General features: G+C 39.7%; 1 protein-coding gene across 1 annotated transcript; it reads right to left on the bottom strand.

Annotated features, from left to right (window-relative positions):
• Window positions 1–6,138: 6,138 nt before the first annotated feature.
• WDR12 (WD repeat domain 12) lies at window positions 6,139–14,446 on the bottom strand. Its single transcript, XM_086750741.1, has 13 exons — window positions 14,323–14,446; window positions 14,145–14,239; window positions 13,702–13,796; window positions 12,534–12,640; window positions 11,531–11,646; window positions 10,974–11,128; window positions 10,180–10,225; window positions 9,377–9,462; window positions 9,032–9,172; window positions 8,819–8,924; window positions 8,226–8,358; window positions 7,281–7,353; window positions 6,139–6,555 (listed from the first exon to the last, which is right to left on the bottom strand). The coding sequence occupies exons 1-13, from the start codon at window positions 14,361–14,363 to the stop codon at window positions 6,478–6,480; spliced, it is 1,272 nt and encodes a 423-aa protein (XP_086606867.1). The 5' UTR covers window positions 14,364–14,446; the 3' UTR covers window positions 6,139–6,477.
• Between the last annotated feature and the right edge of the window lie 562 nt (window positions 14,447–15,008).

Raw genomic sequence — 15,008 nt, 5'->3', positions numbered from 1 at the left:
GTCTCTGTATGCTCTTAAACCTAAAGACAAAACCTTATTATTATTTAATATAGTATTATTTTAAATGCTGTGGATATATTAAGAGGACCACTTGCATGGTTGCAGTATAGTGCAGCAACTTGCAAGATGGAAGAAAGATCTCTTGTGTAACACCAAGAACTATACTTGATCCCTGCTCCAAGTATTAAAAACCTACTGCCAGGAGCAAATTCCAACACTTCTTCCAATGCACAAAGTCCACCAAAATAATGAACTATCAATCCAGGATCTGCTGAAGGACAAGATCTCTTATCTGAAATGGAGAGTGGAAGAGTCAATGATCACTGTGATCTTAAAAGCACACAAACAGGTTCTGGTCCCCAATGGAACTCAGTGAAATTCTGTCAGATGTTGACGTTTTGATTATTAATTTTTTAAGATCAAAAAATGTTCCAAATTGTATGAGACTTCCAAGATTCAGGCAAAAGTTGGTGCAAAACGTGAGAGGGAAAGGATGGGAGAGAGATGGAAATTTGTGCTTTTAAAGTCAGAAAATAAATTACTATGTTTACTTTAACAGGCAACATTAGAAAACAGATGTTTATTGTGAATCCAAACCACACTGTAGTATGAACAACTCTTTCCACCAATGTGCACCCATGCCACACTTTCCAGACTTTGGTTCCAAGTCCATATTTTCAGCAGATGCCTCTGAGTGTCTACATCCAGTATTCAATCAGCAGTGTCCCTTCAGGCTTAGAATCACACAAATGAGGGATTTATGTCACCCAGTAGCCTTCAATGCTGCAAGTATTTTAAAAAACAAGAATGTACCACATATTCATCTTCATTCTTTGAGCTTTTTAAAATTTCAAGTATTTCTTCTGCATTTTATCAACCACTGACCAGTCATTTCACTTATCTTGTGTGCACAAATCCATGAGATAGCTCTGTGTGTGCATGTGTGTGTGACAAACTTGAATGTTTTTCAACAACTGGGATAGAGACAGAGTTAAAGGAGAGCAATTAGACTAGTGATCCTTTCCTGAATGCTCTTCCAAGTGATCTCAACTCTTTCACATGCAGTTGACAGCAGCTGTGGTCTGACTGAAGATCAGAACTTCCCTAATCTAAATTTATAGAACATAGACAATAGACAGCATGATGAAGGGGATCCTTTTGGATAAGCGATCTAGATTATTGGGATGTTTTGCTATAATTGGCATATCATATTTCTCCATACAGCTTTTTGTGAGCTCTGATTTGCGTTCAGAGATCGTTTTGAACATTTAAAGACATTTCTTTGCTTAAATTATAAGCTAAGGGTCTCAGCGGCAATCACATAGCATTTATTTAAATGTTTGTTTAGTTTTACAGGCATTTAAATTCATACCAAGATCCCCTGTTGGTTGCAGGCTACTGATTGTCCAATGGAATAAATTGCAAAGATCTGCAAAGTTGACATTTTCAAGTTTTGAATATGAATATTCTAACAGATACAGAAACTTACATTTTTGTGGTGTGAGTTACGTTCTCAGCATTCCATGCAGTACGTGTCTTGATTTGGATAGCTTGGTAGACTCATCCAGACTGAGCAGCTGTCTGTCTTAGACCAGACTCAGCCAGCTTCTCACTGGCAGCTGAAAAGCCACTTGTTCCATGCAATTTACAGGACAGTTTAAATTGATTTTAATGACAATTAATTTTAACCCAAGTTTTGCCTCTAATTTGAGATCTCTGATGACGTGCTTACATCAAACAAAATTGGTGATTCTAGCTCCACCGGGCTTTTCTGGCATATGAATTGCAACACAAATTACTCTTAACTTGTTGCTATCCAAGAAAGCCGCCAGCGCAGCTCATTGTACGTGTGTGATTCTCTCGCCTGGTGTTGGCTAAGCAGGAGTCAATGGCAGGGAAAGTTGAAGCGTACACTGGCATTTGGTGCTCAAAGCACGTTTAGTAAAACTTACAGGTAAACAATAACTAATTCTACCAAGTGTGAATACTTTTTTTTTTAATATGAAAAAAAATTTGTTGTTTTTTTTTTTTAAACAAACAAGGAAAAAAAATGCAATAAAACAAATAATAGCATTAAATGAAACAGGGTGATAACCCATAAACTGTATTCACCCCTGGACTGGGGCTGCCAGCTTGGCAGCCCCATTCTGACAGAGAGCAGAAATCCAAGTTAAGTGTGTTGGCCTAGTTCACGTTAAGTATTTAATCTAACAAAAACCTTTTGCCTTTCCCACAGCAGGGAAAAGAGCACATGCTGAAATTTCAATGAGGTCATGGAGCTGATCTGCCCATCACTTTTTTTTTTTTAAGAAACATATTTAGAATCATACAATCTTGGAAATAACTTTGTAGCCTCCATTAATTGTGATGAGAGAAACATTAAAAATTCTGAAATTCTTAAACTTATATCTGTGTTTAAGTAACAAGTTGATAATTAACAAGATTTAGATCAACTTAAGAGTGTAAGAAAAGTGTTTTTTCCTTTGGAGAATCTCTGCATATGCCTATCTAGTGCTTTCTGTTGCAGAAATGCCACAGAACATGCAAGAGAAAACATTGTATCTCAGGAATTTTTATTAGAAGTGTATTCTTTTTTTTAGATAAGTTTTTTTGGTTTTGTTTTTGTTTTTTTTTTTCTTCCAAGCTTTGTGAAATATTTTTGTTGAAATTTTACAAGTCACTTTGAGCATACCTAGTTATATCTATTTCTTAATGTATGTGTGCTGAAATTTAGGGAAGTGTGTTGAGTTTATAATAGAAATTTATCAGCCTATAGAAAACTCATTTAAACTTCATACAAGTTTATTTTCATTAAGGAAAAACCTCACCACCGTGCTATGGGCTGGTATGTTGAAAGGACTTGGGAGAGCAGCGCCAGCTGGGGATCTGTATCCTTGCCCCAGTGTCATAAAAAATGCAGCCTGTCTCCTGTCAGCCTGTCCCCTCCTCTCACCTATGCCTCCAGAGAGTACGGTGTGCTCACATGCAGAAAAGAGGGTCTAGCAGCAAAGCATTTGAGGGGGAACCAGGTATCTGAGGTGATTTTGGGGGTCTCAAAGCCATGACTGGCATGTGGGTTGAGGCTGCCGGCCACAGTGCCGTGGGTGAGCTGACCTGCTTTCCCTGGTGAGGGTCTGCATGGTATATGGAAAAGGTGCTGATCTGGAGAGTGGTACCATGCTGAAGGGCATCATCCACATGTGGGTTTGTGTCACTTTTGCTGAAACATACACAGTTTCTTTCCTCCTCCTCTAGTTTTTAATTCAATCTCCTTGTTGAGAGAAGGCTGAGAAATTACAGATTAAAAAACTAAACAAAATGCCAACAAGAGAGAAAAACCAGTGCTCTGCTAGGGCTGCCTGTAGGAAAGTGATGGCAATCATCCAGAAGCAAAGATGAAGGTCATAAAGCGAGAAGCTGAAAGAACCAGCTGGGAAAAAGCAAACACAAAGAAAATGCAGGCATGATACTAAACTAAGGACCAAGCAGGTGAACCTTTGCCTTAAACTTTGTTGTGTGTCTTAATGCGTGATGTTGCTTGAACTGTATTTAGAGGCAGCATACATGCGCTGGTAAAGTTAGCAGGGTGTCAGTGCAGAATGAAAAGATGAAATAGAACAATTTATTGCAGGACCTCTCAGAAAAAAAACCCACCTCTCATCACCGTTTATACAAAAAATGAGTAAAGCTTGAAGTAATTGACTATTATCTGTATTCCCCTCACTTGTGGTATCACTTTGACGTTTCAGGAAAATGAGCTGTTAGTATGTAAAAGTTCTGTATTATGCTACCAGGGCACTATGTATATGTAGAAATGTTTTTTGAGGAGGAGGAGAAAAAAAAACCCCAGTATTTTTGTGAGTAGAATCGCTATCAGTACCTTGATTCTGGAAGACTAAGTTTGTTTTTGACTCCGTTCTTTTTCAGTTTTAGAATCAACTCATGCTGGCCATTCTAATTTGACATCATTATTTTAAATATAACAACTGTATGTTTGGAGGAAAACAAATATTATTATTAAAATGTTTTAATTAAGATGACAGATTATCCAAAGAATTGTCAGTCAGTCAAATCTAAAAAGTATTTTTGTAGGCTGTAGAATAATTTATAGATGGCAGTAATACGCATGCATTCCAAAAATATGTTGTATTTATGCTGGTACTTCAGGTTAATATGGTTTACTTAGCTGCTTTTTTCTGTGTCTGACACAGTACTCTTCCAAAAAAGAGAACCCAAAGTGAGAGGAGGGTGTAAAAATCCTCCTGCTTCTGACTTGTGGTCTACCAAAACGTACCATTCTAGTCACACTCTGTATATTTACTGTAGGTGACAATCGTAGTAGATCTAATAGATCCAGTGTTTGAAGTTGAAACCATTAATGCCACTTGGGATTTGTTAACTCTAAATAATATTAATCTTTCTGAGCTAAGCTGACAGTCTGAGTGACATGACCTTTTTAAAAAGTATTTTTAAAATCTTTCTGGGAAGGCCAGAAAACCATATTAAAGTTGCCTATCTTGCATTCATGAGTCTTCAGCCACAATGTATATAAGAGAACCCACTTTTATCAGCTACTTCATTGGCTGGAGGTGCTGCACAGCTATCTGACTGTAAAATACCACAGTCATTCTAAAAGCTATGCTCAAGCATAATTAGATAAGAAAGAAAAACTGAAAAGAATAGTAAAATAGATGTTTCTTATAATACACAAAATAGCTCAAGACCTTCCATTAAATGGTCACTGGGACTCTTGAAGAGAAATTAAGCCAACTAGTTTCCTAATTTCCTTCATTGTCTTGCTTTCCACTAAAAACATCTCCAAACTTTATTTAAGATGTTGAAAAGTCAGGTATACTAAGGATTACCCTCTAGGATATTACTCTGGTTCTATTTTCATACTTAAAAATGACTAGATTTTTTAAAACTTAAGAATATTAGGCCAATGATTGCTGGAACAGACTGGCATATCCAGAAATGTGCATGGAATGGTGCATGTTCCAGCACATACTAAATTCCTGCTCAAAAAGGCTTTTTATTTTTGCTAGGTTTAGAAAACAATAATTATTCACACCATATTTGCATGTTCCACTTTGTGGAATAAATAGAAGGCAATGTTTTAAAGGAATAAAGTTAAAATAAGAAAAAAAAATCATTAAGTTGCTATATTAAGGTGTGAATAGTATATATTGCTTTAGAAAGGATGAAGCACATACTAAGAACAGCAAATGGATAAGATGATGATGGGAAGACAACTAATTCCTTGTAAGCAGCATTTGTAAATAAAGGTTAATCTATTAGTTGCAGTACATTACTTGCAGAGCCAAGGTATGAGAGATCCTTTCCCTGCACCTTTCCTGTTTTCTCTATAGCTTTGCTGTTCTGGTGTTTCCTAAACTGCTTACTCAAAGTGTCCATAGTGGCAGAGTTTTCACTCTGCAAAGAAAAATTGCTAACCTTGCAATTTAAGCATTTGACTTGATTGTGCTATACAGGTCTTACAGTTATTGAAAGCTAAGACCTCCATGAGGATATTCAAGTTTGGTTTCCACACTGTTAAACCATGTGCTGGTTTAACATCACATACGGCATCTAACAAACTGCAGTAATAGCTTTTTCATTTAAATGCTGAATTAAAAGGAAGACCCAAGTAGAGAAAGTTACTATGTTTGGGTAGTACTTATCTTCTATTAGCCTAAAAGCTATTGCAAGTTTTCGTATCCATTCCTGCTAGGAACAAATTAAATTTTCTTCTGCCTTCTCTGTGTGATCCTCTACTGAGTAGTTTCTATACATCTGCTTTTACAACATTAGTTGTACTGCACCATAACATGTACTGTGGCAAGTACATTCATAACAAGTAATTTACAGCCCTAATTTACAAGCAACAAAAAAAACCCCAAATGCTTCATCTGTCAGTAAATCTGTCAAGTTCCTTTATATCATACTATTTGCACTGCAAACATACTAAGTCTTCCTCCTAGAAGGAAACCTGGTTTCGCCTTAAGGACCTAATCATAAGAACTGCCAACATACTGAAAGAAGCTGAAGTCTGATTTTTCTCTGAAGTGAGGCACTAACCACTGAACCGTAGAGAAAAACTGTTTTTTTTTTTTCCAAGGGAAAGCAGGTAGACTCAAAAAACAAGTTAGTCCAGTGGGTAAGTATCAGGAACAGTTTACTTCTTATTAAAAGGGCTGTACAAATAGTTATTTCAAATATGTTAAGTACAAGCCATCAAAAGGGAGAAAGTGGCCTTTGTTTTGTTTCACACTAATCACATTTGTAATTGCTTGTTGCCATTTTTCTGTGACAAATATGGATATAGGTTACCAATACAAAAAACAGGAACAACAGCTCTCTGACCAACAAAAAAACTCCTTTCTTCAGATGTTGGTTGTCTCGGGATGCTAGCAGAGAGTGACTGCTGCAAAAATATATATTTTTTTTTTTTAAATAAAGTCTTCAGGCTGTTGACCTTCATGCTCCAACATCAGAGGCTGTAGCTGGGTATCTGTAGCAATACAGTTTGTTGTCTGCACCTCCACTCAATAGCAACTGATGAAAGGAAAAGAGAACTGTGATTAATACCAGAACTAAGCAAGATACCTACACAAAAGTTTAGGACTGATTTTTTTTCTTTCCTTTGAAGGCATAAATGGAAGTAATAAACAATGAACTGTTAATGCATGACTAAAACCCAGAATCAAACTGTAGAAGCAACCTTGTCTCTTGCCCTCTTCCTAAAATTAGAAGCAAAGTTTTTTCAGGAAAACTTCTAAAGATTTTCCTGCCTTTTATTAAGAACAGGAGCCATACTGAGACTCTTGAACATTAACAAAATCAGGGATTTTTTCCCATTTTATACATGTGTGTACCACTATGGTAGCAGAACAGCTTGCTATAGAGGATTATTCAGTTCCCCCCTTCTCCATGTGCTGCCATGCTGCTGCTTTAGTCTCCATGGCAGCAAATTGGAACAGGTATTTTCTCAGGGAGGTGTGGTGCTGTTCTCACGTCTCTCCTTGTTTGGAATATCCCTGTAACACCCACTTAATGCTACAGAGCTTAGACTCTCATCCTACTTCTTTGCACAGTAGCATGGGGAAATGCTGCAGCACATATGACAATAACACCTAGTTATCAACTACAGCAGAACTAATACTTCCTGTTCTCTTCTATCTTTAAGCATAAAGGGAAAAAAAACAAGTCCATGACTACTTTTAGCCCTCTTCCTAACCACCATGCATATAAATTGAGTAACTTGCTCTTCAGATTCTTACCCCTGCTTCTGTCCAGTCAACACACAAAACCTCATCTTCATGAGCAGCCAAGTCATACAGAGGAGCTTTGCAGCTGGTAAGACACAGGAATTTAGTCACACATTTGAAGTTATATGAGCAATCACAGAAAACAAAATTGGTCCCTGGAAAAATACTATTACAATGCTACCACACAGATGTGGTCTAACAGTTATAAATACTATCAGAGTACAAGTATCTACCATCTGTGATGTTTTTTCCGCTTTCCCCAGAGTTGCTCACATGAGTATTAACCACTCCTACATCCCCGAAGAGAAAAGCAGCAACATTTTTCACCTGCTTGTGAACTACCTTGAGACTGAAATTTAATCAATGTGTTTGTTAGGAACAATTCGTTATATAGTTTCCTTCTTCCATGTGTAGATATTGCTCGACAGTGTGTGTTTTCCAGAAAACCCATTTATGTCTTCTGAATGCAAACTATTTCATTGCTTGGAAATGTGTAATGAAAGGTCTGAGAAGAGTATCAAGTGAAACTTCCCACTGTTAGGCTCACTCCTTAGAAAGACAATATACTTTTTTCCTTAAAATAGAGGGAGTGTTAGGAGACCTTCTACTGTTCCTAATCCCAGTAGCAATCTTTGTTAAAAAAAAAAACAAAAACAAAAAAAACCCACAAACCCAAAACACTGCTGCCTTCTGCATGACACAATGCTGCTGTTAATGACAGTTAAGTCCTGTGCTGGAATGCCGTAAAGCCCTCTCAGATGTTAAGCCACAGGTCCTCTGGTAGACTGGAAATATTTTTCTCCCTTTCATTATGTGCTTGACTTCTAAAACCTAGAGGATTTTCACAAATGCCAGAGGAGTTTCCAATGAATGTCTCTGTTTTTGCTATTTCATTAGGCTACCTGACCCTGTAACCTTACATGCCTTTGAACAATGAAGAAAGCATGATTATTTTACCTCCTTGTGTCCCACAGCTTCACAATGTTGTCCAGAGAACCAGAGATCAGCTGATGCTCATGGGTAGGTGACCACTTCACAGATGTCACCCAGCCTGTGTGAGATGTCAGAGACAGGAGAACCAAGGAGCCATCTGAACAGAAGAAAAAGATATCAAAAAAATACATCACTAGATGCCAGCTGAAACCAGTACTTTTAAGATGCATACAAAATCCAGTGAGAAAAGCTGTCAGCAACATATTTGTTTTCAAGGTAAAAAAAATTCAGGCCTGCAACTGCACAGTTGAACATTAACTAGTAAGTTGGTTTTGGGTTTTTTTTGGTTGTTTTTTTTTTTTTTTGTTGTTGGTTTTTTTGTTTGTTTGTTTGTTTTTGTTTTTTTTTTTTAAAAAAAGGAAAAACCTAAGAGGTTAGAAATCAAAAAGAAGTCTTGCACCAGGTTATGGAAAATAGACAAAGACTCTGTATTTAATAAAAGTCCCCAAATGGCTTGTTTCAGGCAGAGGAACCAGAAAACAGTTTGTGAGATGTCTCCCAAGAGGCAGAAGTTCAGATTTTGAAAAATTACTTTGAGAACGTGCGTTTTAGGTCACCTTTGCTGCGAGGATCCCATAGCCTGATATGTCTGTCAGTGCTCCCGGATGCAAGGCGTCGACACAGTGGTGAGTAGGAGACAGAATTAAACACTTTGTTTCCTGTCTGTCAGAAAAGAATAGTACTTTTAAGAGAGGAGCTACTAGTTTTGCACAACTTTATTCTTTGAGCTGACTTCAGTTGAACCTTCAGACAAAGTATAACAATCTCACCAAAGTTGATTTGAGATCTCCAGTCTCAGCATCCCAGAGTTTAATAGTGTGGTCCCATGATGCACTGCAAATTTCTTCAGCATCTGACCACAGCACAGAGGAGACAGCTTCTGTGTGGCCAGAGAGGGTTGCCAGGGGAGTCTAGAATTTAAAGATTAGAGGAGATTAGATAGAATATCATTAAAAAAAAAAAAATCTATGCTTTCAACAAATAAAAATTTGTGTCTGATCAGCCTGAGATGTATCACCAGAAGTTTTCATACAGTCAGTTTTAACAAAGGGAAAATATTTTGTGTGGCCACACTGCTAAAACAAAATCCTGGACAAACCTGGAGCTCATCTTACCCTTGTTAGTCCCAACTGTTCAGTTTTCTGCTTCTTCCGTGGTCTGTTAGCTGCCTCTTCCATTTCGTCCTCCTCCTCTGTAGGTACTGTGACAGAAGACAGGCAGACTTGATCTAGAGGTTTTTGAACTGCATTTCCATTAAAGTAATTAAACAAACTCCCATATTTACAGTACCTAACCTGTCTATGATGCATGAATATTTTAACCTTACACCTTTGATCAGATCAGTATTATCTCCATTTTAAGTAAGAGGGAAATGAATACAAATTCTCCAGGTCATGCAGTTTTAAAATGAAGTTCCAATGAATTTTTAAGATGATCCTTACTCATGGAAAATTCCAATAGTAATTCGGGTGTTTGATAAACACTATCTTTCTTTTAGATACAATACCTACATATACAGTCCCAAATTGAAAGAACATGAATTAGCACAGTAAAAGAAAGCATTCAGATGAAATGGGATTAGTCTATATTTCTAGAAAAGACCTGGTCATCTTACTGTCCTCCATATTATGATGTCAATAACAGAACAGGAAAATAAAGGTACAGACTACACTCAAACCTGCACATTTATATAAATCCATTAAAGATAAATTACTTAACTTATATTAATAACTTAATACAGTGATGTATAGCCTTACAAAGCTTAAAAAACCCCAAGAAGTTCTAGCTTGCTTCTAATATTACGGAATATAATTTTCTTAAAGAAAAAAGTATTCATGTATCCATCTTTCAGGTTGTTGTAAGTACAGTTTTTTTTTTTTTTAAGAGAGCCAAGAATCCCAGCTTACGCTCATCTTACCAGCAGACCAGATCTTTAACATCTTATCCCATGATCCACTGCAGAACTGTATGGACAGAAACATTTTGTTAAAAGTTGATCCAGACAGACCTTGTATGCTGCACTAAAGGTATTCCTGCATGAAAAATTAAGCAGTGGGTTATAACAAGTGAAGAACAGTGCTGGGCTCCTCAAAAAAAAAAAAGCATAGATCAAATTATTCTTTTTTTCTTCCTTTGCAGGAAAAATATCTACAAAATATCTCTTTATTTCCTTCAACACCAAAAGGTTTTATTTTAACCTGTCTGATACCAAGTCAAGCTGGGAGCGATGACTCCACCTTTGGTGTGAGTGCCCTTAACTCTTGAATTCCTAGATAAAGGGAAAGGACCTCTTCTACCACCTGCTTTTTTTTTTTTTTAAGTATCGCTCTGGAAGTCTTTTTCCCACCAAAACTATGGTGAAAATTTACATCAAATTTGAAAATAGTTAATTATAATATAAAATTCACATGCGTTAAAAGTAAAATTTACATAAATATTCAGCTTCACTCAGAGATGTCAAAAGCAGCAGTATAATGGCTTGTGCTTTCTGTGATGTTAGCGGTTAAGTGCACCACTTTGAAAAGACGGCCTAGCGTTGCTGTAACATTCCTAATCCTCAATAACCATAATTTATAACAAGAATGGAAACTTATCAGTGTGTCAGTCATAATAACATGATGATTAGTACCTATGCAGGGACAAGAAGATGGTTTTTGAGATATGGATTGCTAACATCCCAAAGACAAAGGTTTCTTTCCAGGAGTCACTCACTTTAGTTCTTGTGCAATCAACAGCTATGGAGTCTACACTCCCAGCGTGTCCCCTGCAGCAGTGAAGGGCTTTCACTTTGTTTTTCTCCACATTCCACTCCCACAGCAGGACAGTTTGGTCCAGAGAAGCACTGAGTAACAGGCACAATAAACTATCTGAGGAAGAAAAAAAAAAAGTCATGCTTGCATCCAGCTCAACTTTCCAAGGTCTTTATAGTCTATATATGATTACTCTAGTCAAAGAAGAAATAGCAGATAGATAGAAACTCATACACATCTCTGTTTGCATCATGTTACTCTGCAAGTATAGTTAATATAAATAGACATACCCGTATTTGCTAACGAAGACTGCGAGGTGGACAGACAATGTACATGTTAAACTCTACTTATTACTGTAAAGGACTCTTTTTACTCGCACCATGACTTCATTTCTAACACCACTGTCAAAGATTGAAATAATTGTAGCACTTAGATAATTAGCTATTCGTGGTTGAGGAATGCTGACATTTCTCCCCCAGTAAATCCAACTATTATTGCACCTCTAACATATATACTGACCTTGCTTCACCCATGCCACATCCTTCACCACTTCTGTATGCCCAGCTATTGTCATAATGGATTTTCCTTCTGAAGACCAGATTCGAGCAGTCTGATCATAGCAGCCAGTTAAAATCCTACAAGGTACAGAATTTGAAACATTATGGTCTTTAAAACCAACAATGTTTTTATGAAAAAAAAAAAGCCTCAACCAGAAATTTGGAAAAATAGTAACATAGTAACTGGTTAGCTGAAATGAATTCAACAGATAGCTACTTTCTGTGTTACAAAAAAAAAAAAGTTTGTAAAAGTTAAATTTTTTTTTTTTTTTGTTACAGTGCAAAGCTTCAATAAAACCTACAACTTCAAAGCTAGGAGTACAAGCCAAGAAGAAAAGCAGTGAGAGTACTGCACATTCTAGTAAGTGAGACTTAAGATTCCTTACATCATTTAAAATAATCTGTTGCTTATGGTACATTACTATAGGCTCTCAAAGCATTTTCAAATCATTATTTAATATAGGAACATTGCCTAGCTGATTGGAAAATGAATGTGAAAATACAGTAGAAAAGGACTGCCTTTGTTTTTTAAAAAATGCTCTGCACTATTACACTGTACATTATTACATTTGTTGCTAATGAATGTCACATTTGAAGTTTAAGATAAAAAGATAATGAAATCTTGCTGCACTTTAAGTGAAAGGATAGTAAACACTTGGTATTATCCATTTGTATTACCAGTATCTCATGTGCAGTGACTGTAGCTGTTTATTTATGTTAAAGTCACTGTCAGCATAGAATAGAGATGTTAAAACTGAACTGCTTAGCAAAGCAAGCAGCTGACTGACTTGACATGCTAAAAAAAAACAAAAACAAAAACAAACCAAAACAAAAATAGAGCAAAAAGGGAAACTCCTCCCTCCAGATTATTAAATGACAGAATATCACTCCATTTGACACCATGGAGTCCTCTGCACACAACAGGAATAAGCAAGACAAAACTCAGAATTGGCTTAGTACAGTACCATTCTTCAGTGCCTTGAACAGAACTGATCCAGTCATCGTGGAAGATGCATTCCTCTGGCTGAGGGGCCATATATTTCTCCACATACTCTATTTCCACCACTTCTTCCTGAGCTCACAGACAAAATACTTATTTAGCATGGTTTTATTTTTTTAATCAATAACAATCAATAACTACTAGTTAACTGTAGTATGGTACAAATACATAAGTTTATTGGGCAAAGATCTTGGTATCCAAGTCCTCTGCCACATTAGTGGAATTAAAGTATTTAGAAGAAAGTGTCTGAATTATATCGCTTTCCATATTTTTATCAAATTACTATTAATAGCAAGCTGGAAGCAAAAGCAAATCATAGACCCACAGAAAGGTTTGGGTTGGAGGGGACCTGTAAAGGTCATCTGGTCCAACCCCCCTGAAAGGAGCAGGGACATCTCCAACCAGATCAGGTTGCTCAGAGCCCCGTCCAACCTGGCCTTGAATGTTTCCAGGGATGGGGCATCCACCACCCCTCTGGGCAACCTATTCCAGTGTTTCACCACCCTCATTGTAAAAAAAAAAAAAAATTTCTTATCTCAAGTGTACCTCCTATTTTAAAACCATTACCCCTTGTCCTGTCACAACAGGCCTTGCTAAAGAGTTTCTCCCCATCTTTCTTATGAGCCCCCTTTAGGTACTGGAAGGCTGCTACAAGGTCTCCCCAGAGCCTTCTTTTCTCCATGCTCAACAGCCCCAGTAATTTCACTCTTCTCAGGCTCCTCTTCCTCTATATTTACCCATATAAAACTAGTGTCTAAATTACTTTGCAACATTTTCTAGAGGTAATACTAACCTCCCTCATCATCCCCCAATGTAAATAACAGTAGGAAACAAAAATAAATTAAATGATGAATTGATTAAGACAAGAATTTCCCCTCTGAACTGTATACAGACAACAAATTTGATAACGATGTTCCTTGCACTGCTCAATCACACACCCTCTAATCACTTTGCAGTTCAGAACGGATTTAAGTGTACAGGGAATTCTCCTGGGGAAGTCATAAAATAAATAAAATTGAGCAAGGAAAATGACCTAGTCAAGATGACAGTGTAATACCTAAATCAGATTGAAGTAAACTGGCTAGGTCTGTTCTACTGTCCAAGATGGGAAGAAACAGAGGAGTATGGCTTACCGTGGAGATGTTTTCCATTTCCATGTGCACGACCAGCGGCACACGCAAGAACTGGCCATTGATAAGGAAGTCAAATTCCACATAATTGTGATCCGCTGAAAGAAATCAGGAAAAACCCATGCCCAGATGTCACTGTTTAATAGATACAGCATCATTCTGTGCTTGGCTCAGGAGAATGGAGCCAGCAAGGCAATAAAAAACACACACACAAAAAAAAGCCCCCCAACAAAACAGTCCGTTTCTTCTCCCAGTTGTAAGTGGGCAGCCCTCACAGGATTATGTGAGTTAAGAGGAAGAAAAATTTGCTGTTGGGGTTCAAAGGGTTAAGTTTGCCTCTCATGGTAACACATTATTTTCTAAATCCTTTTCTCTGTCGCTACGTCTGACCGCACCCCGGTGGTGCTCCAGCACCGTTCCGTACCGAGCTCGCCGCCGCAACCTACCCTTGCCGGCCGCCAGCAGCTTGTTGATGAGGTGGCTGAGGTCGGTGGTCTCGGAGGCCGCGGGCACCGAGAAGGGCACATCCTCCACGGCGTACCTGCGGGCACACGGAGCCGTTACCGCCCCTGCGCTACCCCCACCTCAAACCCACTCCCCGGGCCCGGCCGGCCTCCCCCTCACCTGCGGTTCTCAGTGCGGAACCGCGCCGTCAGCTGCGCCATGCTGCTGCTGCTGCCGCCGCCGCCGGCTCCGGCTCCGACCACGTGCCGCGATCAGCCACGCCCGCCCACCGGGCCCCACCGCCCCCTCGCCCGCCGGCCGCGCTCCGGCCCCGCCGAAGCCCCTTCACCCCGGCCCGGTGCCGCCGCTGCGCCACGCGGCCGGTTACCGTGGAGACCACAGCGCCCAGCAGGCCGCGCGCGGCCCCGCCGGCAACCTGCGGCTCCCGAGAGGCCTCGCGGCGCCGCCGCCGTCCCGGCGACCCCCGCGCGCGCGCGTGCCCGCCCCCTCCCTCCCTCCCTCCCTCTCGGCCGGCCGGAGGGCGGGCTGGGCGGCGCGCGTGCGCCGAGGGGCGGTGTGCATGGCGGTGCCCGCGGGAGCAGGGGCCAGGTTGAGTCGTCTGCTGCGGGGTCCTTCGCCGCTTCCCGCGGGGCTGGCAGCGGCCGCGCCGCGCTCTCTCTCCTTCCCTCCCTCCTCTCCGGGGCAGCGGGCAGGACCCGCGCTTATGTATGCCGCTCCCCTCGCCCCGGGGCTGTGGCGCGGAGGGGCGTGACCGGCGGGGCTGGGAGGCGGGGGAGAGGGGGGGCGTCCCCGTTCCCTTCAGGGCCGGGGCGCTCGCAGGCCCTGGCGCTGCTGGAGGCGGGAGG

This window comes from Chlamydotis macqueenii, chromosome 6, assembly GCF_036417535.1.
Source record: "Chlamydotis macqueenii isolate bChlMac1 chromosome 6, bChlMac1.mat, whole genome shotgun sequence".
In the NCBI taxonomy this organism is placed as follows: domain Eukaryota; kingdom Metazoa; phylum Chordata; class Aves; order Otidiformes; family Otididae; genus Chlamydotis; species Chlamydotis macqueenii.
The sequence above is the reverse complement of the archived record's forward strand: the minus strand, read 5'-3'. Positions and strand labels throughout refer to the sequence as shown.

Excerpts from the sequence above, each read along its gene's own strand:
- WDR12 (XM_086750741.1), bottom strand. The coding sequence starts at position 14,363 with ATGGCGCAGCTGACGGCGCGGTTCCGCACTGAGAACCGCAG. Across the intron at positions 12,641-13,701 it reads AAATGGAAAACATCTCCACG|GAAGAAGTGGTGGAAATAGA; the intron begins GTAAGCCATACT and ends CTGTGAGCTCAG. Across the intron at positions 9,173-9,376 it reads AACAGTTGGGACTAACAAGG|ACTCCCCTGGCAACCCTCTC; the intron begins GTAAGATGAGCT and ends TTTAAATTCTAG.